At 41.4% G+C, this 25,357-nt stretch overlaps 2 protein-coding genes across 4 annotated transcripts; both read right to left on the reverse strand.

The window, feature by feature from the left end:
- Positions 1-55: 55 nt before the first annotated feature.
- LOC124009626 (SLAIN motif-containing protein-like) lies at positions 56-14,438 on the reverse strand. Of its 2 annotated transcripts, XM_046321631.1 has the most exons (8): positions 12,500-14,438; positions 11,808-12,340; positions 11,497-11,636; positions 11,221-11,370; positions 9,582-9,710; positions 8,101-8,394; positions 7,709-7,879; positions 56-459 (listed from the first exon to the last, which is right to left on the reverse strand). In XM_046321631.1, exons 2-8 carry the CDS (start codon positions 12,281-12,283, stop codon positions 155-157), a joined length of 1,665 nt encoding a protein of 554 aa, XP_046177587.1. In that variant the 5' UTR covers positions 12,284-12,340; positions 12,500-14,438; the 3' UTR covers positions 56-154. The 2 variants fall into 2 exon arrangements, with proteins under 2 accessions (XP_046177587.1, XP_046177577.1); XM_046321621.1 differs by lacking the exon at positions 12,500-14,438 and having other exon boundaries at positions 11,808-12,487.
- Positions 14,439-14,593: 155 nt separating this feature from the next.
- On the reverse strand, positions 14,594-25,357 carry LOC124009638 (ribose-phosphate pyrophosphokinase 1-like). Of its 2 annotated transcripts, none has more exons than XM_046321652.1 (7): positions 25,050-25,357; positions 20,720-20,903; positions 20,342-20,440; positions 17,406-17,530; positions 16,898-17,071; positions 16,536-16,695; positions 14,594-15,457 (listed from the first exon to the last, which is right to left on the reverse strand). In XM_046321652.1, the coding sequence occupies exons 1-7, from the start codon at positions 25,169-25,171 to the stop codon at positions 15,365-15,367; spliced, it is 957 nt and encodes a 318-aa protein (XP_046177608.1). In that variant the 5' UTR covers positions 25,172-25,357; the 3' UTR covers positions 14,594-15,364. The 2 variants fall into 2 exon arrangements, with proteins under 2 accessions (XP_046177608.1, XP_046177599.1); XM_046321643.1 differs by having other exon boundaries at positions 20,714-20,903; positions 25,050-25,356.

Consider the following 25,357-nt stretch of genomic DNA (forward strand, 5'->3'; position numbering starts at 1 on the left):
CAGCACTGCATGATTGGCAGAAGAAAACAATAATTAAAATCAAATTCACAGAAACCACTGTTTAATGTGCTTTAATACATTAAGTGGAGTTATTTTGAGTGAGAGTATGTTACAGATTACTGAGGAATTACTGAGAAACATTGAGTATACCTTTTTACCTATGGTTATTGGCAGGCTGCCCCAGTCTGCCCCAAGCCATGGTAGTCGACCTCTCAGGGGAGGCATAGACATGACTTGATAGGTACCCTCCAACTGAAAAGTCCTTACTGGGACAGGGGATCCTCAAACCAGAGGGGATGAGGGACTGGGCTCTCGGCGGCCCTCTAATAGACAAGGCCTGAAATGATTCTCTCAGGGACTGCCGTGCTGCTCCAGTTGCAGGGGGGTCACTGGAGTTCAAGGTTTTGGCAGAAACAGATGAAGATCGGCCACCACTCCTAAGCCTGACTGAAGACTCACCTAGGAGGCAATCACAAGTTTGGAAATGTTATGGACTAAACATGTCTTGTCTGAAATGAAGCCAAGTTTTTAAAAAGGCAGCTCCAGAATCTTCTATTAAAGTGTTCAATTGGGTTGAGATCTGAACACGTATCCACAAAGCATCGCAGAATAGTTCCTATGAATCCTGTTAAAAACTGTTTTAAGACAAAAAAAACTCCCAGGTCAGTTAGTTTAAGGATGATGGTAGCACTATCCTGCAGTCAATGACCAAAAGTGCCTTGTTTGGCCTCATGGGTGGAATGTTCATATTTTTCAGAATTTCATCGTTAAAAGTTTTTTTTTAACTGACGAAAATCCGGTGTTTATGTCAAACAGTTTTGTTATATTTCAGTCTTCTGTGATGTATATAAAGTGAAATATTGGGATGCAAACTCCACATTGAATACACAAGCATTTCACTACACCCACAATAACATCTGCTAAACACGTGAATGTGACCAATACATTTTTTATTTGAATTAAACTCTATAAATGACATGGTACAGGTGTCTTCTTTTTTTAAGACTGTAACCATGTGTGTGAGTTGTAATACTTTTGTTTCAAAATAGATCTGTTTAAGATGACCAAGAATCACTCTGTGACCCCAATTAAGCCCACTGCAGTAAAAGGCTAGACACTGCTCAGACAAACTCTGAGCCAGGAGTAAAACCGACTCCTCTGTGGAGATGGGAGAACCTTCCAGAAGGACAACCATCTCTGCAGCACTCCACCAATCAGACCTTTATCGTAGTGGCCAGATGGAAGCCACTCCTCAGGATTAGGGTTGCAAAGTGTCTGAAACTTTTCGGGAAATTTACAGAAATTTTCCATGGCAAGTTAAGACCGGGAATTTGGGGAATTATTCTTAAATTCATCAAAAAAGTTTGCTTATTACAGTGAACCTTTTTTTGTGGGTCACACAAAATGCAATTCTATGTCTTGTGGCATATTTTGGTTAAACTATCCCCAATTCAATGGAATTGCAACCCTCTGCATGCACAGTGCATTCTTCCATCACATGTACAGCTGATCTTCAAGATCTTGCTCACTAATGAGATGCTATTGAGTCCACACTACTACACTGTCTGAGCCAAGAACTACATACGTTTGATTACAATACTGGGTGGGGTGAATATATTTTATATGACATACATAATTTTTTGTTAACTAGTACATAGTAGCCTAGAGCAAAATGTGTTTAAATAATTTCTAACTTGTTAATTTTCTGCTAGTTAGTTTTTGCTACCATGTGGGTTTTAGCTTGCTTGAGCCCTTTTGAGGAGTGTTAATTCACCTGTTTCCATACATGTTTTATTTTAAAACATGTATCTTACAAAGGAGTTGTTTAATCGAACTGCTTAACTATCTATCTGTACATGGAATTGTATTTGTTATTCTTTTTACTCATTTTTTTCTCATCTTTACAGGAAAATGCCACGGGCACTATCTTATGTGTGGTGACATTTCACTGCAGCTAATGTATCCTACCATGCCTTTCTAAGGTCTTCGAAAGCCAAGTCAACAAACAGATTACCGACTATTTCGAATCTCACCATACCTTCTCTGCTATGCAATCTGGTTTCAGAGCTGGTCATGGGTGCACCTCAGCCACGATCAAGGTCCTAAACAATCTCTTAACCGCCATCAATAAGAAACATTACTGTGCAGCCGTATTCATTGATCTGGCCAAGGCTTTCGACTCTGGCAATCACCACACCCTTGGTTTCTCAAATGATTGCCCCGCCTGGTTCACCAACTACTTCTCTGATAGAGTTCAGTGTGTCAAATCGGAGGGTCTGCTGTCCGGACCTCTGGCAGTCTCTATGGGGGTGTCACAGGGTTCAATTCTTGGACCGACTCTCTTCTCTGTATACATCAATGAGGCCGCTCTTGCTGCTGGTGAGTCTCCGATCCACCTCTACGCAGACGACACCATTCTGTATACTTCTGGCCCTTCTTTGGACACTGTGTTAACAACCCTCCAGGCAAGCTTCAATGCCATACAACTCTCCTTCCGTGTCCTCCAATTGCTCTTAAATACAAGTAAAACTAAATGCATGCTCTTCAACCGATCGCTACCTGCACCTGCCCGCCTGTCCAACATCACTACTCTGGACGGCTCTGACTTAGAATACGTGGACAACTACAAATACTTAGGTGTCTGGTTAGACTGTAAACTCTCCTTCCAGACCCATATCAAACATCTCCAATCCAAAGTTAGAATTGGCTTCCTATTTCGCCAAACATACCCGTGTAAAACTGATCATCCTACCAATCCTCGACTTTGGCGATGTCATTTACAAAATAGCCTCCAATACCCTACTCAACAAATTGGATGCAGTCTATCACAGTGCAATCCGTTTTGTCACCAAAGCCCCATATACTACCCACCATTGCGACCTGTACGCTCTCGTTGGCTGGCCCTCGCTTCATACTCGTCGCCAAACCCACTGGCTCCATGTCATCTACAATATATGCCATCTACAAGACCCTGCTAGGTAAAGTCCCCCCTTACCTCAGCTCGCTGGTCACCATAGCATCTCCCATCTGTAGCACACACTCCAGCAGGTATATCTCTCTTGTCACCCCCAAAAACAATTCTTTCTTTGGCTGCCTCTCCTTCCAGTTCTCTACTGCCAATGACTGGAACGAACTACAAAAATCTCTGAAACTGGAAACACTTATCTCCCTCACTAGCTTTAAGCACCAACTGTCAGAGCAGCTCACAGATTACTGCACCTGTACATAGCCCACCTATAATTTAGCCAAACAACTACCTCTTTCCCTACTGTATTTAATCCATTTATTTTGCTCCTTTGCACCCCATCATTTTATTTCTACTTTGCACATTCTTCCATTGCAAATCTACCATTCCAGTGTTTTACTTGCTATATTGTATTTACTTTGCCACTATGGCCTTTTTTTGCCTTTACCTCCCTTTTCACCTCATTTGCTCACATCATATATAGACTTGTTTATACTGTATTATTGACTGTATGTTTGTTTTACTCCATGTGTAACTCTGTGTTGAACTGCTTTGCTTTATCTTGGCCAGGTCGCAATTGTAAATGAGAACTTGTTCTCACCTTGCCTACCTGGTTAAATAAAGGTGAAATAAAATAAATAAATAGAAAATGTAGAAGGGAAAGCTGTGTACATTTGCAAATACTGTGCCAAATCATATGTGAAGAATGCAACAAAGATGCATAACCATCTGGCCAAGTGCATAAAGTTCCCTCAGTGCTCACAACAAGCACCCTCTGACAAAAGTCCCCCTACTTCTATTTGAGGTGAAAATGATGAATCAGACACCTTATCGATAGCAACAGCTCATGGTCCTCCTGGAATCATTTTTTTTACTCAATGGAGGAACGTAGTCAGAGAAATCCTGATGAATGTCTTGCTCGAGCTGTGTATGCAACTGGTTCACCCCTGATGCTCACAGGCAATGTGTATTGGAAGAGATCTCTGAATATTCTTCGCACAGCATACACCCCTCACACCAGACATGCTTTATCTACTAATTTGCTGGATACAGAGTTCAGCAGAGTTCAAGTGAAGGTCAAGCAAATCATAGAGAAAGCAGACTGTATTGCAATCATCTCTGATGGGTGGTCGAATGTTCGTGGCCAAGGAATAATTAACTACATCATCTCCACCCCTCAACCAGTATTCTACAAGAGCACAGACACAAGGGGCTACAGACACACCGGTCTCTACATTGCAGATGAGCTGAAGGCAGTCATCAATGACCTTGGACCACAGAAGTTATTTTCACTGGTGACAGACAATGCTGTGAACATGAAGGCTGCTTGGTCTAAAGTGGAGGAGTCCTACCCTCACATCACACCCATTGGCTGTGCTGCTCATGCATTGAATATGCTCCTCAAGGACATCATGGCACTGAAAACAATGGATACACTCTAAAAGAGAACCAAGGAAATGGTTAGGTATTATCAGCAATCGACCTCACCAAGCAAAGTGAGAAGAATAAGAGCACCACATTGAAGCTGCCCTGCAACACCTGTTGGGGTGGTTCATCATGTTTGACAGTCTCCTGGAGGGGAAGGAGTCTCTCAAAGAAATGGCCATATCACAGTCTGCCGATATGGACAGCCCCATCAAGAGGATCCTCCTGGATGATGTATTTTGGCAGAGAGTGGTAAGCAGCCTGAAACTCCTGCACAGATTGTGGGAGACAATGCCATCCTGTCTGATGTTCATACTCTGCTTGCACATGTAAGAGAAGACATCTGTACAGCCCTGCCCACTTCACTGGTGCTCCAAGCAGAGGAAACTGCAATTCTGAAATACATCAAAAAGCTTAAAGACTTCTGCCCGAAGTCTGTTACATCTCATCAGCCACCTGGTGGAAGGGACTTTGTGGATCTGAGGCTCTTTCCTCTGTTGCCTCTATCCTCCAAATCCCACCAACATCAGCCGCCTCAGAACGCAACTTGTCCTTGTTAAGGAACACACACACCAAAACACGCAACAGGCTGACCAATAAAAGGGTTGAAAAACTGGTGGCCATCCGGGCAAATTTGAGGCATTTTGAGCCTGACAACGAGCCATCCTCAACAAGGTTGGAAAGTGACAGTGAAGATGAGGCCTCGTTTTACAGATGTATGTTGAAAATGTTTTTGGGAGATGCGATGGATCATTGGGGATCATTCAATATTCCCTTTCTTTTGTTGTTCAGTGAAATCATCCCATGTGAAGAGTCAACTCATTTAATTAAAGTTACATTTGTAACTAAATTGTTTAAAAAAAAAAAAAATTGCAAGGATTTAATCATTTGCAATTATGTCAACTTATGATAAGGTAAAATGTTTATGTTTCTGTCTCCATATAGTAAATAGAGTTGAAGTCGGGAGTTTACATACACTTAGGTTGGAGTCATTAAAACTGTTTTTTCAACCACTCCACAAATGTCTTGTTAACAAACTATAGTTTTGGGAAGTCGGTTAGGACATCTACTTTGTCCATAACAAGTCATTTTTCCAACAATTGTTTACAGACAGATTATTTCACGTATAATTCACTGTATCACAAGTCCAGTGGGTCAGAAGTTTACATACACTAAGTTGATTGTGCCTTTAAACAGCTTGGAAAATTCCAGAAAATTATCTCATGGCTTTAGAAGCTTCTGATAGGGAAATTGACATAATTTGAGTCAATTGGAGGTATATCTGTGGATGTACAGTGGGGCAAAAAAGTATTTAGTCAGCCACCAATTGTGCAAGTTCTCCCACTTAAAAAGTGGGAGTACTTATTTTCCACCATAATTTGCAAATAAATTCATTAAAAATCATACAATGTGATTTTTCTGGATATTTTTTCTCATTTTGTCTGTCATAGTCTAAGTGTACCTATGATGAAAATTACAGGCCTCTCTCATCTTTTTAAGTGGGAGAACTTGCCATAATGACCATTGTTATGTTTGGAGGAAAAAGGGGAGGCTTGCAAGCCGAACCACACCATCCCAACCGTGAAGCACGGGGGTGGCAGCATCATGTTGTGGGGGTGCTTTTCTGCAGGAGGGATTGGTGCACTTCACAAAATAGATGGCATCAGGAGGTAGGAAAATGATGTGGATATGTTGAAGCAATATCTCAATTCAGGAAGTTAAAGCTTGGTCGTAAATGGATCTTCCAAATGGACAATGACCCCAAGCATACTTATACAGTTGTGTCAAAATGGCTTAAAGACAACAAAGTCAAGGTATTGGAGGGGCCATCACAAAGCCCTGACCTCAATCCCATAGAAAATGTGTGGGCAGAACTGAAAAAGTGTGTGCAAGCAAGGAGAGAGCATGATTTATTTCAGCTTTTATTCATATTCCCAGTGGGTCAGAAGTTTACATACACTCAATTAGTATTTAGTAGCATTGCCTTTAAATTGTTTAACTGGGCCAAATGTCTCAGGTAGCCTTCCACAAGCATCCACAATAAGTTGGGTGAATTTTGGCCCATTCCTCCAGACAGAGTTGGTGTAACTGAGTCAGGTTTGTCGGCCTCATTGTAGGCCTCCAAATGTTCTATAGGATTGAGGTCAGGGCTTTGTGATGGCCGCTCCAATACATTGACTTTGATGCCGTTAAGCCATTTTGACACAACTTTGGAAGTATTCTTGGGGTCATTGTCCGTTTGGAAGATCTTTTTGCGACCAAGCTTTAACTTCCTGACTGATGTCTTGAGATGTTGCTTCAATATATCCAAATCAGACCCTCCTGCAGCAAAGCACCCCCACAATATGATGCTGCCACTCCCATGCTTCACGGTTGGGATGGTGTTCTTTGGCTTGCAAGCCTCCCCCTTTTTACTCCAAACATAACGATGGCAAACAGTTCTATTTTTGTTTCATCAGACCAGAGGACATATCTCCAAAAGTGCGATCTTTGCCCCCATGTGCAGTTGCAAACCATAGTCTGTCTTTTTATGGCAGTTTTAGAGCAGTGGCTTCTTCCTTGCTGAGCGTCCTTTCAGGTTGTGTTGATATAGGACTCATTTTACTGTGGATATAGATACTTTTGTACCTGTTTCCTCCAGCATCTTCACAAGGTCCTTTGCTGTTGATTCGCACTTTTTGCACCAAAGTACGTTAATATCTGGGAGACAGAAAGTGTCTCCTTCCTGAGCGGTATGGCGGCTACGTGGTCCCATAGTGTTTATACTTGCGTACTATTGTTTGTACAGATGAACGTGGTACCTTCAGGCGTTTGGAAATTGCTCCCAAGGATGAACCAGACTTGTGGAAGTCTATGTTTTTTCTGAGGTCTTAGCTGATTTTACATTTTTTTCCCCATGATGTCAAGCAAAGAGGCACTGAGTTTGAAGGTAGGCCTTGAAATACATCCACAGGTACACCTCCAATTGACTCAAATGATGTCAATTTTCCTATCAGAAGCTTCTAAAGCCATGACATTGTTTTCTGGAATTTTCCAAGCTGTTTAAAGGCAAAGTCAACTTAGTGTATGTAAACATCTGACCCACTGGAATTGTGATACAGTGTTTCCAATTGTTGGAAAAATGACTTGTGTCATGCACAAAGTAGATGTCCTAACCGACTTGCCAAAACTATAGTTTGTTAACAAGAAATTTGTGGAGTGGTTGAAAAACATGTTTTAATGACTCCAACCTAAGTGTTTGTAAACTTCCGACTTCAACTGTACATGGTGGCGGGCAAGGTTTAGTCATATCTTATCCCTACTAAAATGCCAACCCACCTGGTGGAGATCTGGTTGAACCTGCTACAGGGTAGGTGAGGTGGGAGGTGGGGTGGTCTGTGAGGAGCTGGCCATTGGCCTCCAGGTTGCGGCTGTTCCTGACTGCCTGGAGAGAGCGGAGGCTGGTGCGAGGGGGTGAATCCTGGTTGGACATGCTGCTTCTCAGACCCTCTACAACAACATTCTGGGTTAACTCCCATTTCACATACAATCGGGTGAAACACACATAGCAGATTATGATAAACTGATAGGAGTAAAGAATGTTCTATGTGACATCACACCACTTTTAAGAGTGCTGTCGATATGTAAAAAAAAAATATGTAAAAGTCAATGTGTATATTTGTGTGTCACAAGGGATTTTCCATGTTGCCTGTTATAGGTGCTCTTTTTACCTCTGCTCTTTGCAATCTTAAACAGCTTAGATTGAGTGGTCGCTTGACAGGGAGGCCTTGGCAGCTGGTTGCTGTAACCAGGCTGGGCTATGGCTCTGGGTGACTGGCCCAATGGGGAACGGCGGTAGTGGGGCAGCTGGCTGGGAGGCGGTGTGTATGCGACTGTGTCCTCCAGGCTATACTTGTCGAACTCCAGATCACTGTAGCTATAATTAGAAGGTGACAGCATGGATGCACCAGGACCCCTGAACGGTGTGGGGGCAGCAGGGATGGAGGCATAGTCCTGTCGTAAACCTTGGGACAAGGAAAACACTGTCATACACCCTGTCCACAAGTAAAGTAGATATGCATAGTATTTACACTGAACAAAAATATAAACGCAACATGTAAAGTGAGCTGAAATAAAATTTCACAGAAATGTTCCATAAGCACAAAACTATTATTTCTCTCAAATGTTATGCACAAATGTGTTTTCTCCTTTGCCAAGATAATCCACCCACCTGAAAGGTGTGGCATATCAAGAAGCTGATTAAACAGCATGATCACTACACAGGTGCACCTTGTGCTGGGGACAGAAGGCCACTCTAAAATGTGCAGTTGTGTCAGTCAACACAATGCCACAGATGCCTCAAGTTGAGGGAGCATGCAATTGGCATGCTGACTGCAAAAATGTCCACCAGAGCTGTTGCCAGATAACTTAGTGTTCATTTATTTACCATAAACTGCCTCCAACATTGTTTTAGAGATTTTGGCAGTACTTCCAACCAGCCTCACAACAGCAGACCATGTGTATGGCGTTGTGTGGGCGAGCAGTTTACTGATGTCATTGTTGTGGACAGAGTGACCCATGGTGGCGGTGGGGTTATGGTACGGGCAGGCATAAGCTACGGACAACGAACAAAATTGCATTTTATTGTTGCAAATTTGAATGCACAGAGATACTGTGGCGAGATCCTGAGGTCCATTGTTGTGCCATTCATCCACCGCCATCACCTCTTGTTTCAGCATGATAATGCACAGCCCCATATCGCAAGGATCTGTACACAATTCCCGGAAACTGACAATGTCCCAGTTCTTCCATGGCCTGCATACTCACAAGACATGTCACCCATTGAGCATGTTTGGGATGCTCTGGATCAACGTGTATGACAGCATGTTCCAGTTCCTGCCAATCTCCAGCAACATCACACAGCAATTGAAGAGGAGTGGGACAACATTCCGCAGGCCACAATCAACAGCCTGATCAACTCTATGTGAAGGAGATGTGTTGCGCTGCATGAAGCAAATGGTGGTCACACCAGATACTGACTGGTTTTCTGATCCACGCCACAACTTTTTTTTAAGGTATCTGTGACCAAACAGATGCATATCTCTATTTCCAGTCATGTAAAATCCATATATAGGGGCTAATGAATTTATTTCAATTGACTGATTTCCTCATATGAACCGTAACTATACGAATCAAAACTTTCCATACTCACTCTCTTCCTGCATGCGAGCCATGATCTGGACATCAGTGAGGTCCTGCAGCCTGTAGCCCATGGTGATGGAGTCATCTGAGAAACTCGGCTCATTCTCGTCCATTGGTGGTAAAATGGCATCATTGCCATCTGAAATACCAAGGCAATAGAGACACTGAGTAAATACAACCAGGACAATCTGGAACTTTAGTTGGTTGGAGTTACAGAGCATTTGGAAAGATTGATTTTACTCATCAATCTACACACAATATGCTATAATATCAAAGCGAAAACAGGTTTTTAGACATTTTAGCAAAGTTATGAAAAATTGAAATACCTTATTTACATAAGTATTCATTTCCTTTGCTATGAGATTCAAAATTGAGCTCAGGTGCATCCTGTTTCCATTGATCATCCTTGAGATGTTTATACAACTTGATTGGAGTCCACCTGTGGTAAATTCAATTGATTGGACATTATTTGGAAAGCCACACACCTGTCTATATAAGGTCCCACAGTTGACAGTGCGCGTCAGAGCAAAAACCAAGCCATGAGGTCAAAGGAATTGTCCGTAGAGCTCAGAGACAGGATTGTGTCAAGGCACAGATCTGGGGAAGGGTACCAAAACATTTCTGAAACAAGTTTGGAACCACCAAGACTCTTCCTAGAGCTGGCCGCGATCAGGGGAGAAGGGCCTTGGTCACTCTGACAGAGCTCCAGAGTTCCTCTGTGGAGATGGGAGAACCTTCCAAAAGGATAATCATCTCTGCAGCACTCTACCAATCAGGCCTTTATGGTAGTGGCCAGACAGAATCCACTCCTCAGTAAAAGGCACATGACAGCCCGCTTGGAGTTTGCCAAAAGTCACCTAAAGGACTCTCAGACCATGAGAAACAAGATTCTCTGGTCTGATGAAACCAAGATTGAACTATTTGGCCTGAATGCCAAGCATCCCGTCTGTAGGAAACCTGGCACCATCCCTACGGTGAAGCATGGTGGTGGCAGCATCATGCTGTGGGGACGTTTTCCAGCAGCAGCGACTAGAAGACTAGTCAGGATCGAGGGAAAGCTGAACGGAGCAAAGTACAGAGATATCCTTGATGAAAACCTGCTCCAGAGCACTCAGGACCTCAGACTGGGGTGAAGGTTCACCTTCCAACAGGACAATGACCCTAAGCACACAGCCAAGACAACGCAGGACTGGCTTCGGGACAAGTCTCTGAATGTCCTTGAGTGGCCCAGCCAGAGCCCGGACTTGAACCCGATCGAACATCTCTGGAGAGACCTGAACATAGCTGTGCAGCGATGCTCCCCATCCAACCTGACTGAGCTTGAGAGAATCTGCAGAGAAGAATGGGAGAAACTCCCCAAATACAGGCGTGCAAAGCTTATAGCATCATTCCCAAGTAAAGGGTCTGAATACTTATGTATATGTTGCAAAAATTCCTAAAAAGCTGTTTTTTCTTTGTCAGTATGGAGTATTGTGCATAGATTGATGAGGGGGAAAAAACTATTTAATCTATTTAAGAATAAGGCTGTAACGTACATTTTTGGGGGGGAAAATCAAGGGGTCTGAATACTTTCCGAATGCATGTACAGGCACCCATGGGAGAGAACAGTTTTACGAATTGGGAATTGTTTTCTCCAGATTGCACCTTACCTGAGCTGTTAGGTTTGTTGGTTTGTTGACTTCTGTCAGTTGATCTCTGGTACCGAGGGGAAGGTGAGCCCATGCAGCGATGGCCAGTGTCAGGGAAGGCTACAGGACGTCTGTGGTAGCGACTGCTAAAGATACTACTCCATCTCGTCTCTAATTGAAAGAATAAGGAAATTAAATGAATAGGAGTTACCTGTTCAAGATGATAAAGAATTATGGCCTCTTTTAGTCTGTGTCCATTTGTGTGAGAGAGATTGTAATATACTGTGCAGTACTTACTTTGGTCCAGGATATTAATTAGTGTGCGACATGCCACCTCTGTTTCAGGGCTGGGGTTGTCCAGGACCTGTCTGCACCACTTTATAGGGGACACATCACTTCTCTCGGCAGATGCCCCTTTCTTGGGTGACTCATATAACCTAATGATTAATGAGAGATTCTACTTAAGCACTGAATTATAATTAAGCAACTGAGGTATTAAAAAAGGTGGTTTGCAAAGGCATGGACAAAAATGTTGCCTAAAATAGTGAAGTTGCAAATTCTTGACACTATACAGTTTATTTTTATCAACACATTGTGCAGGTACCTACCAGCTCACTTCATTCTCCACCTCACAACACTCCTCTAGGTCCAGGAGGTCCACTAGCTCCAGAGAAGAGTGCTCTGCTCTTTTCTCTGTGTCCCTGACCACCAGCTCATCTGACCCTATGCATCCCTGCCTGTGTGTCTCTTCCAACATGTCACTGTGGGGCAAGTGTGTATAACAGCCATCATATACGTGTCCATCCTGCCTCACTAGTGTATCTCTGGGGCTTTCAAGAGGAGGTGGAGATATACCATCCCCACCGTTGACCTCTGCTGGTTCAGGGTCTGGCAAATCACAGCAATTTAGATGTTCCTCCGGTGAAGAGGGACAGCTGATAAGCACACCAGAGAGAGCCTGTTTTTTGGTGTTGATATTTCTTCGCCTCTCAGTTAGAGATTCATTTTGAATTTCTAGTCTCCGCACTAATTCATGTAACTTTCGAACTTCTACCAGCTCCAGTGCAGCAATGTCCTGCTTCATCCCGATATCCGGCCTAAACTGCTCTCCAATTCTCCAGTGTTCTTCACTTTTCACTGACTGAAAAACAAAAAGCATCTGAATTGTACACTAAATTCAGAACACAAATCAAACATTTCTTTCAGTGACATCAAGTAAAAGCGATATATCAATGTCCAAAGTAGCTCTCAAAATGTAGAGCCACTGAATCATGTTACCTCCACTACACTCAGTACTGACCCAGATTTGCAGCAGGAGACTCAACAGCTTGGATGGCTTTAAAGCAGTGTCAGGGTCTTATGTGGATTAAAGAGTCGACAAGCTGCCTCTGATAAAGGATCAGACTTGGTGACAACAGCAGTCATAAGTGATGAGTAACGTTAATGACTTGCTAGCAATCACACAGGAGAAGTCAGATCACACACTAGTCACTCATCAATCTTGTCCTCGGCCATAATATACTCCTAACGTTACTTGGCCAGCCTGTACTGTAGCAGATCCGATAGTGTTGACCTTTATTAATAAAACCGCCCACTGGGACTACTTGTCAAGACATTTTGAAATGACCAAGTCCAGGATATAAAATGGGGTTAACCGTCTTGATTTAGTCATATAGCTTGCTTATCTACAACATCTCAACATATCCTACAAGACTGAAAATACTAGCTAGAGCACACATTTGGCTAGTACAGTACCTAGCTACAGTAACGTCAAAGTTAAAAAAAAAAAAAAAAAAGCTAGCAATATAAACTTCTGGTTTAATTCATATCTAGCTAGCTAATGCTCTTATTCCAACATGCTACACGTTATATACCGACACTTGGATACATGGCTCCATTAGTACAAAAAAAAAATGCTTTTGTTTGATAGGTATTATTTCATACCACCCACAAGACAAGGACCACAATCATGTTGTTGCCTGGCTTGCTGTTGTTGATAACGGTAACCAACGGCGGAAACTCCCCCGGCGTTCCATTGAGATGTATTTATTCTGTTAGCAGCGCCCGGAAGGCTTCATAACTACTGCTGTGGACACCTTGACTCATTATTTGGTAGACGGCATGCAGTGTTTTTGTGTGATGCATCTATCCCAAAGGAAAGGGTTTTATTATACATCAAGGGAATACAATGCATACATATGAACATAACAGGGACTTTAGACTAAGCCCTCTGACTGCCAAATTCCCCACTCCCAGGTCGGTAATTTGAATTGCATAGATAAACTTTTTCTCTATTCAAAATTCCAGATACAATTTTATTGTTCCCAGTTCATAACCCAATACATTAAATTCTAGTTTTGATGTTGTGGAGAAGGCAGGAAATCGTATAGAAACAATATTAAATCTGGCACATTTTCACTTTAAGGCATCAGGGATCCTCAAACCAATCAAGAGGTGTCAGAGTAGGTTTAAAGAACTATAATCTCAGCTAAAATCAGACACATTTACATACATTGTCTTAAACAGTAAAATCAGATTCGATGTGGTATAATGGCCTTTGTGTGGATTGCCTTTAACGAGAATTGAAGCAGCTACAGCCGTGTTTGAGAGTTATATATAGGACGGACTGACAATACTTAATACTCGAAAGAAAACTATGTAAGCAGGCCTTACACATGGGCAGGCTTTGAGCTACACAAGCAATTGTTTTCGAAATAGAAGACTGAACTGAAGTTTTGAAAGGGTGCATACTACCCCAAGTGGCGAGTACCCTTAGGATACCCGAGTTTTAGCGTGGAAATTGATCAACTTTAAATGTACAATACCGCTATGCAAAACCACTTGGATTCGTAAAGCTCAAATAATGTGAGTTACATTAGGCTCCATGCACTACATGCCTTATTGCTTGATGAATAAAATATGGCAGATGTGCATGATATTGAATCACATTCATTAGGTACGAGGTAAATACCAAAATAAAAGCAAATACTTCGAGTGAATGAGGGATTCATGTTGAAAGCCGTTGCAACCACACAGATGGGGTTTGAGTTAATCACGCAATTAAAACATCCCATCATGCTTAGGGTCACGTATAAAATGCCCCGTTTCCCATTATTTTGGCGACCACGTCTAAAAAAGATCTGTGACTTTGAAAGAGAGGTCTCAAAGGAGCATAGGGGGTTTAAAAGGTCTCAACCCGATTCAACACTTATGGGAGATTCTGGAGCAGTGCCTGAGTGTTTTCCACCACCATCAAGAAAACACCAAATGGACTTTCTCGTGGATGGTGTTGCATTCCTCCAATATATTTCCAGAGACTTGTAGAATCTATGCCAAGGCACATTGAAGCTGTTCTCGTGGTGCCCAACACCCTATTAAGACACTTTACAGTGTATGCTGGTGTTTCCTTTATTTTGGCAGTTACCTGTATGTGTGCACTGAAAGTCATGCTTTGATTACAACTACATAAAAATCATGCAACTAAATATTAAAATCATGGTATCAACACACCAAGGCATAGAACTAAGGACACTTGGAATTGGAACTGCAAACACGTTCTAAAATATAGCTTGAAATACAAAGGCATGAAAACAACTCAAGTCTAACTAAAGCGTGGATGTAAACAGTACACAATGCGTTGTTGTTCAACTGTGTAAACGCAGATTTCTATCAGTACAAGCATCTCAAAATTATAATACCATCTAGGAAATGCAAGTAGATAGACCGCCTTGTAGCGGAAAACAGATCAGTAACAAAATAACAAGCTCCTTAAACATAATGCCATATTGGCGTGAACATTTCTCTCAAAATGGCTTTCAGCAGCAATGTAAACTAGAGCTTTTCAATCTTGTAATAAACAATGCCTATGTGAAACATGGCAGACAATGCCAATATGAAACAGCCTGGCATATTAATACACCAATTAACTAAAATCTTAATTTGGTAAGTCAAAAGGTCAAACCAGTTGATAGCCAGTGCACTGTAACAGAATATTGGTAAGGAGCTTTTTTTTTTTTTTTTTTAATTGATCCCACAGTGTGTCCTTCATTCCTTCCTCCCTTCCTTCGATGGGGAATAAATGGATGGGTTGAGATGGTGGTGCTCCAGACATCCGTCCTTTGGTACAGGTTTCCGGTGAAAGCAGGGTGGGGTTGTTCATGGGATGTTACAAGGGAACATGGCTGAAGAGATACGACACTGACTCGCCGTTGTGTGTCCGGCGAATAGCCTCAGCTAGAATCATGGAGATGTCAATAACCTGAAGGGTGGGGAGAAAAAAAATGTATAAACCAAATTATCACCCAAACTTATTTCCCCCACAGATAAACATATCAAACCAGAAAGAAAGCAATTGGTTAATGAAACACTACCAGTAGGTCAGTGCGTTGCACCAAGGCAAAATCATTGCACTCAAAATATTGAACAAAATGTTTTGCCAAGGCACACTTTGAAGATCCAGGATCAGTCCACATTTACTTCCTCTGCAAACAAAATGAGTAATGGATAGAAAATTCAGACAACCCCATACCAGAATAGTTTGCACATTTTTTGTCATCCTGTTTTTGTGTGTTCTACGCGAGATAAATATTCCGAGGCCCATTCAAGTTACTTTATTTATTTATCCTAAATATGCACGAACTGCACCATTTTAAACCCTGAGTTTTTAGCAGTGGCATGGTTAAGCGTGTTACCACTCCACAATTTGCTGTTAGTGCATAGGGGAGAGTGGGGCTAAATGTAACACGGGTCAATTGTAGGGTAACCTGGGTTAAAATGCCATCATAACTCAAAATCATTTTGGGGGAGTGACTTCAATTTTGATGAGACAGATTTTGTTGAGTAGTGGCAACCAGGGGTGGTGGGGTCCTTTTAAAAAAAAGTCACCAGAAGTGAGTTTAAGTCCTTCATAAATATTATAGAATCCCTATTACAAATTATTCCAGAGGAAACACTGCAGTAACTAAACTCAAAGATTTGGAAACGTTCAGAACAGTAAGGAGTTAGACACAGTAAGAATCAATCAAGCAGAAATGTGAGTAGTCCAAGCAACATGCTGAGCCATTGAAATTAAGATTGTTGACAGCCTGCTGCTTAGGTAATCATTGAACATTGTTTGGACAAAGTTTGAATGGTTTTCATGAGGTGGAGGGAGCTTGGTATGTGTGCTTGTACTGGTGTCAGGTGATCTGTTATTTGTGAAAGAAAAACTTTGTCAAAACATAATATAATTTTAGAAAATAATGGAATGTTTGTTTCAATTCCCCAAGTGATCTAAACTCTGGAACTACAAGGAAACATCAGGTGCTGAGCTACTGTGATGAGCTTGCGATTCTTACCTGTATTTTTGAACAGTGTTTCATCTTATCCTCCTGAGGGATGGTATTTGTGACAACCACAGCCTCAAAACAGGCGTTGTTGATGCGGGTGATAGCAGGGCCTGAAAAGATCCCATGGGTCAAGATGGCATAGACCTTTGTGGCTCCAGCAGACACTAGCCTGGATATTCAGAAACAAAACATTTGGTTGAATCTCCACATTCTGTTTGTAAAAAATAAAAACTTTGCGATCCATACATTTTCTTTTCAGAGACTTCCTTAAAAACTGATGTAATAGCTCTGGTCTGTATTTGTTGTACATTTAAAATATTTTATATTCAGCCTCTGTAAATGTATGCAGCTTAAACACAGTAGCGACTCACTTATCTGCAGCGTGACAGATGGTGCCGCATGTGTCTGCCATGTCATCAACCAAGATTGCAACTCTGTCCTTCACATCCCCCACCAGGACCATGCGGTCCACCTCGTTAGCCTTCTTCCTCTCTTTGTGGATTAGGGCGAAGTCCACATTCAGCCTGTCTGCTATAGAGGTGACCCTGCAAAGGGAATCCACAGATTGGAATGGTTGACATCACTTGCAGTACCATAACCATACCACAAAGTCACATCTATAGGAGGAAGGGAATATATAGACAGTTATGATTCTATGATTAATCCAAGCACTGTAAGGACAGTATCAAAAATACTTTCCAATTACAACAAAATTGTTGTAATAGCCTGAATGAGGTGAACTTGACAAATCCCTTAAATAATGAATTGAGCAAGAACAATCCTTTCAACAATGCTAATATTTCTAACAACTCAAATCTGTCATTTTGACCCATTGTAATGATGAAGCATCTACAGGCACATTGGCCTCCTCCAATCTACCTTTTGGCTCCTCCAGCATCAGGAGACACAATGGTGCAATTCTTCCACTCATTGATGTTCTCTTTGATCCATTTCAGCACAGCTGGCTCCGCGTATAGATTGTCCACAGGGATATCAAAGAACCCCTACAGAGGCATACAGTGAGCAAACCCGTGATAAGATAAAGGATCACTAGTCAGCGTCTTCAAGCGGCCTTACTTGCAACAGATTTTTGGAGAAACATTCACGTGGCTCACTATTGACAGCATGTTGTTTAGAAACAAAACCGATGCACGCACCTCTTCGGGGCAATACAGACAGGGTTGACAACATGTAAACTATATTTTGATCCAAATGTTTATTAAAAACAAATACATTTGCAAAATAAGCACTTATTTTGTAAACATGTAAACTGTATAGGTCTCAAATACATCGTAACAGTTGTTAGTTGGCAAAATGGTCATATCATAGACGTGGCATAAGTCAAAATAAGACATGGGGTCATGAACAAGATACTAGTGCGGCGGAAATAACTTAATTTGAGGGGGTTTTCGGTTATTAAACAACTGACTAACATCGGTTCAATTGCACTGAACAAAAATGATAAAAACATGTTAAGTATTGATCCCATGTTTCATGAGCTGAAATAAAAGATAACAGAAATGTTCAAAAAAATTTATTGTGACCAAATTTGTTTACATCCCTGTAGTGACCATTTCTCCTTTGCCAAGATAATCCATCCACCTAACAGGTGTGGCATATCAAGCTGATTTAACAGCATGATCAATACACAGGTGCACCTTGTGCTGGGGACAATAAAAGGTCACTAAAATGTGCATTTGTGTCACTCAACACAATGCCACAGATGTCTCAAGTTGAGGGGGTGTGCAAAGCAACCTCAAATGTCATTTGAGAATTTGGCAGTGCATCCAACTTGTTTCACAACCGCAGACCATGTGTAACCACGGCAGCCCAAGACCTCCACATCCAAATTCTTCACTTGCGGACCATCGGAGACCATCCACCCAGACAGCTGATTAAATTGAGGGTTTGCACATCCAAATCATTTCTGCGCAAACTGTCAGAAGCAATCTCAGGGAAGCTCATCTGTGTGCTTGTAGTCCAGGGTCTTGACCTTAGTGCAGTTCAGCATCGTAACCGACTTCAGTGGGCAAATGCTAACCGCCGATGGCCACTGGCACGCTAGAGAAGTGTGCTCTTCGCGAATGAATGCCTGTTTCAACTGTACCGGGCAGATGCAGACAGCATGTGTGGCATCAGAATGCTGATGTCAACATTGTGATTTCCCCATGGTAGCGGTGGAGATATGGTATGGGCAGGCATAAGCTGCGGACAACGAACAATTGCATTTTATCGATGGTAATTTTAATGCACAGAGATACCGTCACGAGATCCTGAGGCCCATTGTCGTACCATTCACCCATCTCCATCACCTCGTGTTTCAGCATGATAATGCACGGCCCCATGTCGCAAGGATCTGTACACAATTCCTGGAAGCTGAAAATTTCCCAGTTCTTCCATGACCTGCATACTCACCAGACATGTCACCATTGAGCATGTATGGGATGCCCTGGATCAAGGTGTACGACAGCGTTTCAGTTCTTGCCAATATCCAGCAACTCCACACAGCCATTGACGAGGAGTCGGACAACTATTCACTGGCCAATCAACAGCCTGATCAACTCTAAGCGAAGGAGATGTTGTTGTGCTGCATGAGGAAAATATGGTGGTCACACCAGATACTGACTGCTTTCTAATCCAAACCCCTACCTTTTAAGGTACAGTATATGGTGACCAACAGATCCATATCTGTATTCTCAGTCATGTGAAATACTTAGATTAGGGCCTAATGCATTCATTTAAATTGACCGATTTCCTCATATCACTGTAACTAAGTAAAATCTTTGAAATTGTTGCATGTTAGGTTTATATTTTTGTTCAGCGTACTTGAATCCCATTTAGGCGGGTTTTGTGAGCCCAATGCAACATTTATCTAGAGACATCAAATCAGTCATGAGAGAAATGAAGTCAAGAACTATATGGGATGCTGGGCTGAAGGGAGTTCTTTTCACTAAGAAAATATTCAACCTAGTTCAGCATAGAACCGTAGTAGTTAACTACAATGACCATAATCCATTGCGCCGGTTCTTTTCCGGCTCAGACATAGATTCACTGATGCCTGCTACGTTAGGTTAGATACACCCAAGACCACACGGGAGGAATGTAGACAAAACGACAAGAGGGATAGAGAGTTCGTGAAAGTATGCCTCATCTACTTTGAAGAACTAGCAAAATGATTATCAGACAGCTCTGCAGCATATTTAGGCCGGCTGGCCTAGCTAAATAGGATGACTAAAGACAGTAAAGTATGGGGAGAACAGAGTTGTTAGATGTTTTTCTGTCTGGCTGCTACTGCCTGAGAAGTGATGAGATGACTTTTAGGAATGAAAAAATATACATTCCTATGTGGACCTGACAGACAAGGGAATATTTTCAATGTTTTGGCAATTGAATGTTCACCATTTTGACTGGCTTTTACATTAAAAAGCTCTAAATAATTGTATAATGCATTCAATGTAAAATACAAAAACAAATATAGAAACTGAAAACCATGATTATTTTGTAATATCTAACTAAAACCAAACAGACATCAAAAGGCTTTTATTTCTCAGCACTACAAAAAAACATTTCTGAAACCAGCCACCTAGGATTCCCCACAAGGCAGCTTCTTGTCAGGCAACAATTACACCTGATCGCTCAGAATCCTAACCCAGCCTTCTACACTTGCGATGTGCGTGCATCATTTGTGACGTTGTCAAGCAACCCATTTATAGTACTTAACTATCTCATAGCCTAATCAATCATTTGTACTTAGTTGTCACACTAGTGACTGCAATATAGAAGGAACAAAGCAAATAATGTGCATGAAGGCTCACCTGTATCTGCGAGGCGTGCAGGTCCATGGTGATTATGTGATCGGCTCCTGACACTGACAACATGTTGGCCACCAGCTTTGCAGAGATGGGAGCCCGACTCTGTTGAGAAAAACATTGCTAATCTCTATTCTCATACAATGCATGCAGAAGGTCCATTGAGAAAATGCAATTAAAACAATTTACTAAGAGGGAGATCAATCTCCTTTCTGAATTAGCTTTGGCAGTCATATTCTAATCAACCAAATTGGTTTGCCCAATATGGCATTTCTGTGAAGCAGTCAAATATATGAAATCAAAGCAAATAGACTGATTTATATGGATGTGAAGTGTGTTGATGCTGTGAACAGAACAAACTATTTAAGTTTCCCTCACCCCCACCTTGTCCTTCTTGTCTTGTCTTGCATATGGGAAACAGGGGATGACAGCCGTGACTCGTGAGGCAGAGGCAATCTTACAGGCATTGATCATGATGAGGAGCTCCATTAAGTTATCATTAATCTCACCACAACCACTCTGGACAATGTAGACATCCTCTCCTCTGACACTCTCCCCGATCTCCACGCTGCAGGATCAAATCATAGACTGTGTCAGACAGTAGGCTATACATGGTGACAAGTAGAGAACATGAAGACCAATCTGTTAATGTACATAAATCATGGCATCATGGGCTTCCAGGTCAATAGACAAACACTCAACGAATGATCCATATTTTTTTTTAAAAAGCTGTTCAAAATTAAAACTCCTCTCACGCGCACTCTCAATAAAATCAACTATATGTAGGCTACTAAGATTGTCTGATGCTTTAAGCAAACGGTGATTCAATAATTAAGACAAATTACTCAAGAGGGAGCCAGAGATCAAGATAGCCTAACCAGCAGGAGGAAAGGGTTCGTGAACCACCACCTCCCACTGGCCTTTGCATATTCTGCCATTATGATCCCGAAGTTTCCGATAATAAGTTACACCAGGGGTCAAAAACCTTTCCATTTGGAATGCCAATTTATCTTACCCTTTCTAACGATCAGCTCGCCAGTTATGATTTTCATCTGCACATTTGTGAAAGCGTTTCATTTATTTTATAATAAAGCCTTTATATCGCAAAATCATTGTCATGTGATTAATAAACATTATATAAAAATGAATTATAGAAATCTAAAAGTAAGTATTGCCATCTATGTAAAAAAATAGCCTATGTAAATTCAACAATAAAAACATTGCAGCCAGCAGTAAGAAATATCCTGATAAAAAAAATATTTTAAAAAAAATCAATCACATGGTTATGCATGGCCTGTCTGCAAGAAACTTGAAACATTGTATCAACGAGGTCCAGCACAAGCTTGCACAAATAAACTTAATTTATTTAATGGACATTGTATAAAATATTCTGGACCCTCAGTGTTTTGCCAGTGAGCTTCAGACAGAAACAGATGAAGGCTATTTGCGCTAGAGATAAGAAGCAATCAGGTAAGACAATTTTATGGTGTTTCCACCAGATCAGATCGTGACTAATAGATGCATATCTGTATTCCCAGTCACGTGAAATCCATAGATTTGGGATTAATGAATATACATTTACTGATTTCCATATATGAACTGTAACTCAGTAAAATTGTTGAAATGTTGCATTTATATTTTTGTTCAGTATAAAATTACTTGCCGTTTGAGGTGAAGAAAAACTTACTTTAAGAAGTTCCTCAGCTCATTAGTGGTGGTGAGTGAAAGACATACTATCAGATCTCCAAGTGGGCACATTTATAAGCCTACATTTGTGCGCAGGCCAGGTAGCCTAGGCCTACTTCTATGCGTATTCAGGTGTGCATCCTTAATCAAAATTGACAGGAGCACTCCAAACAAAACTATTAATAAATTGACAAATCATAAATGGAACAAAATAAACCAAAACTTGTTTTTCACAAGTGTAGCCTAGGTTGTGTGCTCTGCAAACGTGTCAACTCTGAAAATGGGAACTGTAAAAGACAAATAATAATAAAGAATGTATTAACAGAAATTAAGTTAACCAAACAAACATTGTCAGTTACAAATTCTGGGAATTAACAGTAAATGTACTACTGGTGGTATTGGTGTGCCATCCCCGCGGCCTCCGCAATGGATTAGTCCACTGAAACAGGCGTCAATCAAGACGTGACATTTTTTGCAACTGCTCAACAAAACAATCTCAGGTTGACCAACAGCCCATCAACCAGTCAACTAAATGGGGTCAGGCCTAATTCAGTCATACATTCCTGTCCTAACAATTATTCTGGCGTTTAAAGCTGCAATATGTAATTGTTTGGGCGACCCAACCAAATTCACACAGATCGGTCACTCATTTAATGCAAGACTAAGGAGCAGGAAATACCTTTTGTGGACATTTTCTATGCTTCCCATTCTTACATTTTCTGCATCTTTTACTTTTCACTTTTGTTCACCAGCTTCAAACAGCTGAAAAATAAATAAAAAATGTATTGAAAATATATTTGGCTGCGGTTTAGATGGTACAGTGACAATTTTATACATCGCTTGTTTCTTCACAAACTGAAACTAGGCAAACTATTAGAATTTTAGCAATCAGGAAATGGCAGTGATTCCTGCATATTATACCACCACCATTTAACTTGAAGAAACTGTGGAGTTTGAACAACCCTATGGATGTCAAAGCTCAGGATCAGCACCATCATTACAAACCTCCAGGTAAACCAATTCCTCAGGCTTTTTACATCTCAAAGGGCACTTGTTACTTATACCCGGCCACAGGTAAGCAAGTCCAAGACTGGATCATGGGATTTTATATCACTAATAGGAACAGTACAACAACTCACGAGTAGCAAGTAATATGGCAATATGAAAAGATAAGTTGTCTTATCAAACCAGTTTCAATTATGTTGATGGGAAAATCAGTTGTTGCAAATCAACTACCATTAGTAGAGCAGTGGTTCCCTACCCTTTCCGGTTACACAATTTAGCTCTGTCCAGAGTACACCCTCATGTGCATTTCACCAGTAGATCCATGGTCTTTTGTAGCCAGTATGACAGTATTGAGTAGTGTCATCTTACCGTCCAAATGCATTGTAAGCAGCCTGCAATACATTTGTATCTCTCGCTCTCATGAACCGGTTCGTACCTAAAACATACCCCATTACAGGCTGCTTAGGCTTCAATTTTCTTAACTTTATTTAATGGTAAGAAGGCGGAAAAAATAATAAATTACAGGGAAAATATGCATACTTTCCTTATGAAACACCATTTTCTGCATACGCAACATCTGGGATTTGCATTTAGCCACTAGTGATTATGATTAATTGATTGTTGATTGTTTGTTTTTTATAAAGGTAAGTTTAATGCTAGCTAGCAACTTACCTTGGATTCTTACTGCATTCGCGTAACAGGCAGGCTCCTCGTGGAGTGCAATGAGAGGCAGGTGGTTAGAGCGTTGGACTAGTTAATTGTAAGGTTGCAAAATTGAAGGTAAAAATCTGTCATTCTGCCCCTGAACAAAGCAGTTAACCCACCGTTCCTAGGCAGTCACTGAAAATAAGAATGTGTTCTTTAACTGACTTGCCTAGTTAAATAAAGATGTATAAAAAATATTTGTAAAAATTATATTTAAAAAAACGGCCAAATCGATGTCTGATTGTTATTTAAACTTGAAAATCGACCCTAACAATTACGATTAATCGGTCGACCTCTAGTGTGTATATGTCGATTTCTTCAAGTCGGACGTCATTTTAATCATGAGAATCTCCACTGTCTAATTATGTAAGTCTGGGCAGCGAGTACACAGTACAGGTAGATAGTGTCCTTTACCCCTGAAAAAAAGATGCCGGAATTGGCCATACGCAGGAACTCCCAAGGCCACAATCACACACTATTGGGCATTTGTGATAGGTCTAGAGTCATAATGATGCCTAAACCACTACGATTTCTGCAAACAATTATTAAAAACGGATTTGAAACCTAACCTTGACCACACTGCTAACATTGCGCCTAACCCTAAACTTAAATTCTGACCCCAATTTTTGTTTTAGGCTGTGGTAACCAGTGACAACCTGCGAATTGTTACTTTCCTCTTCTATCCATGTTTTGGTCTAACATGCTGAGTGCACATTGGCTAATGGCAGTAGTCCTTGACCAATCGCGTCGTAGCACTGCTCATACTACAAGAAACATTATCAGACCATCATCCGACAAGGGTCTGGAAAACAGAACAGCCACCATCGGCTTGCCCTTCACCCGCTCAAACTACGCGAGTGCAGAGGTACTGATCCTAGTCCAAGTTCATACATAGGATTTCACCCCGATCATGAAAATTCGTCTGGGCCGGCAAAAAACGTGTTGTGTATGCCCGGCATTACAATAGTCCACATGGATTTTGGGCTGTTGCAGTTCCAACGTTAGGCCTCCTGCCCTTACCGTCTACTTTTTTAACAACAAAGCTAAGTAATGCTAGTTAGCTAGCTAGATTAGTTGTGAAACACGTTGGCCGTAAGCTAATTGAGTTAGCTAACTAGCAACAATAACTACCACACTCACTCGCGCTTTCAATCGGCCATGTGGGCTAACTTTAGCTAACTGGCTAACGTTACTGTAGACTAGCTAACAACCAAAGCAGTATTCCCAGGCAGAACATTCACCCACTGGTAAAATAACTAACCGTAGCTAGCGGGTACTCGGTCAAATATATGAATTGTTTAAAACACTTTTAACCTACCATGTCTCCTGGTTGCTGAATTTTTTGGTCACAACCTTCCCCAGCTCAAGTCCCAGGCGGTCGGAAATTCTTTGGCCAAGGTCCGGATGAGAGGTACCGCTGAATATCTTTATGTTAGGCATTTTGGAGGAATCCGGATTAAGTAACCAAACAACACCCTCACATAAATACACGGCTAACAAGCAAAACAAGTTCGCTAGCTTCTCTGTATCTAACCCACCAACGGAAGTCTAGAACTTGCGACGGTGACTCTTTTCCGCTGTGGTGTAGTTTCAGCTGCCAAACGAGAATGAGTTGGGTCGTTGTCT

The sequence above is a fragment of the Oncorhynchus gorbuscha genome, linkage group LG02, assembly GCF_021184085.1.
Source record: "Oncorhynchus gorbuscha isolate QuinsamMale2020 ecotype Even-year linkage group LG02, OgorEven_v1.0, whole genome shotgun sequence".
Taxonomy (NCBI): domain Eukaryota; kingdom Metazoa; phylum Chordata; class Actinopteri; order Salmoniformes; family Salmonidae; genus Oncorhynchus; species Oncorhynchus gorbuscha.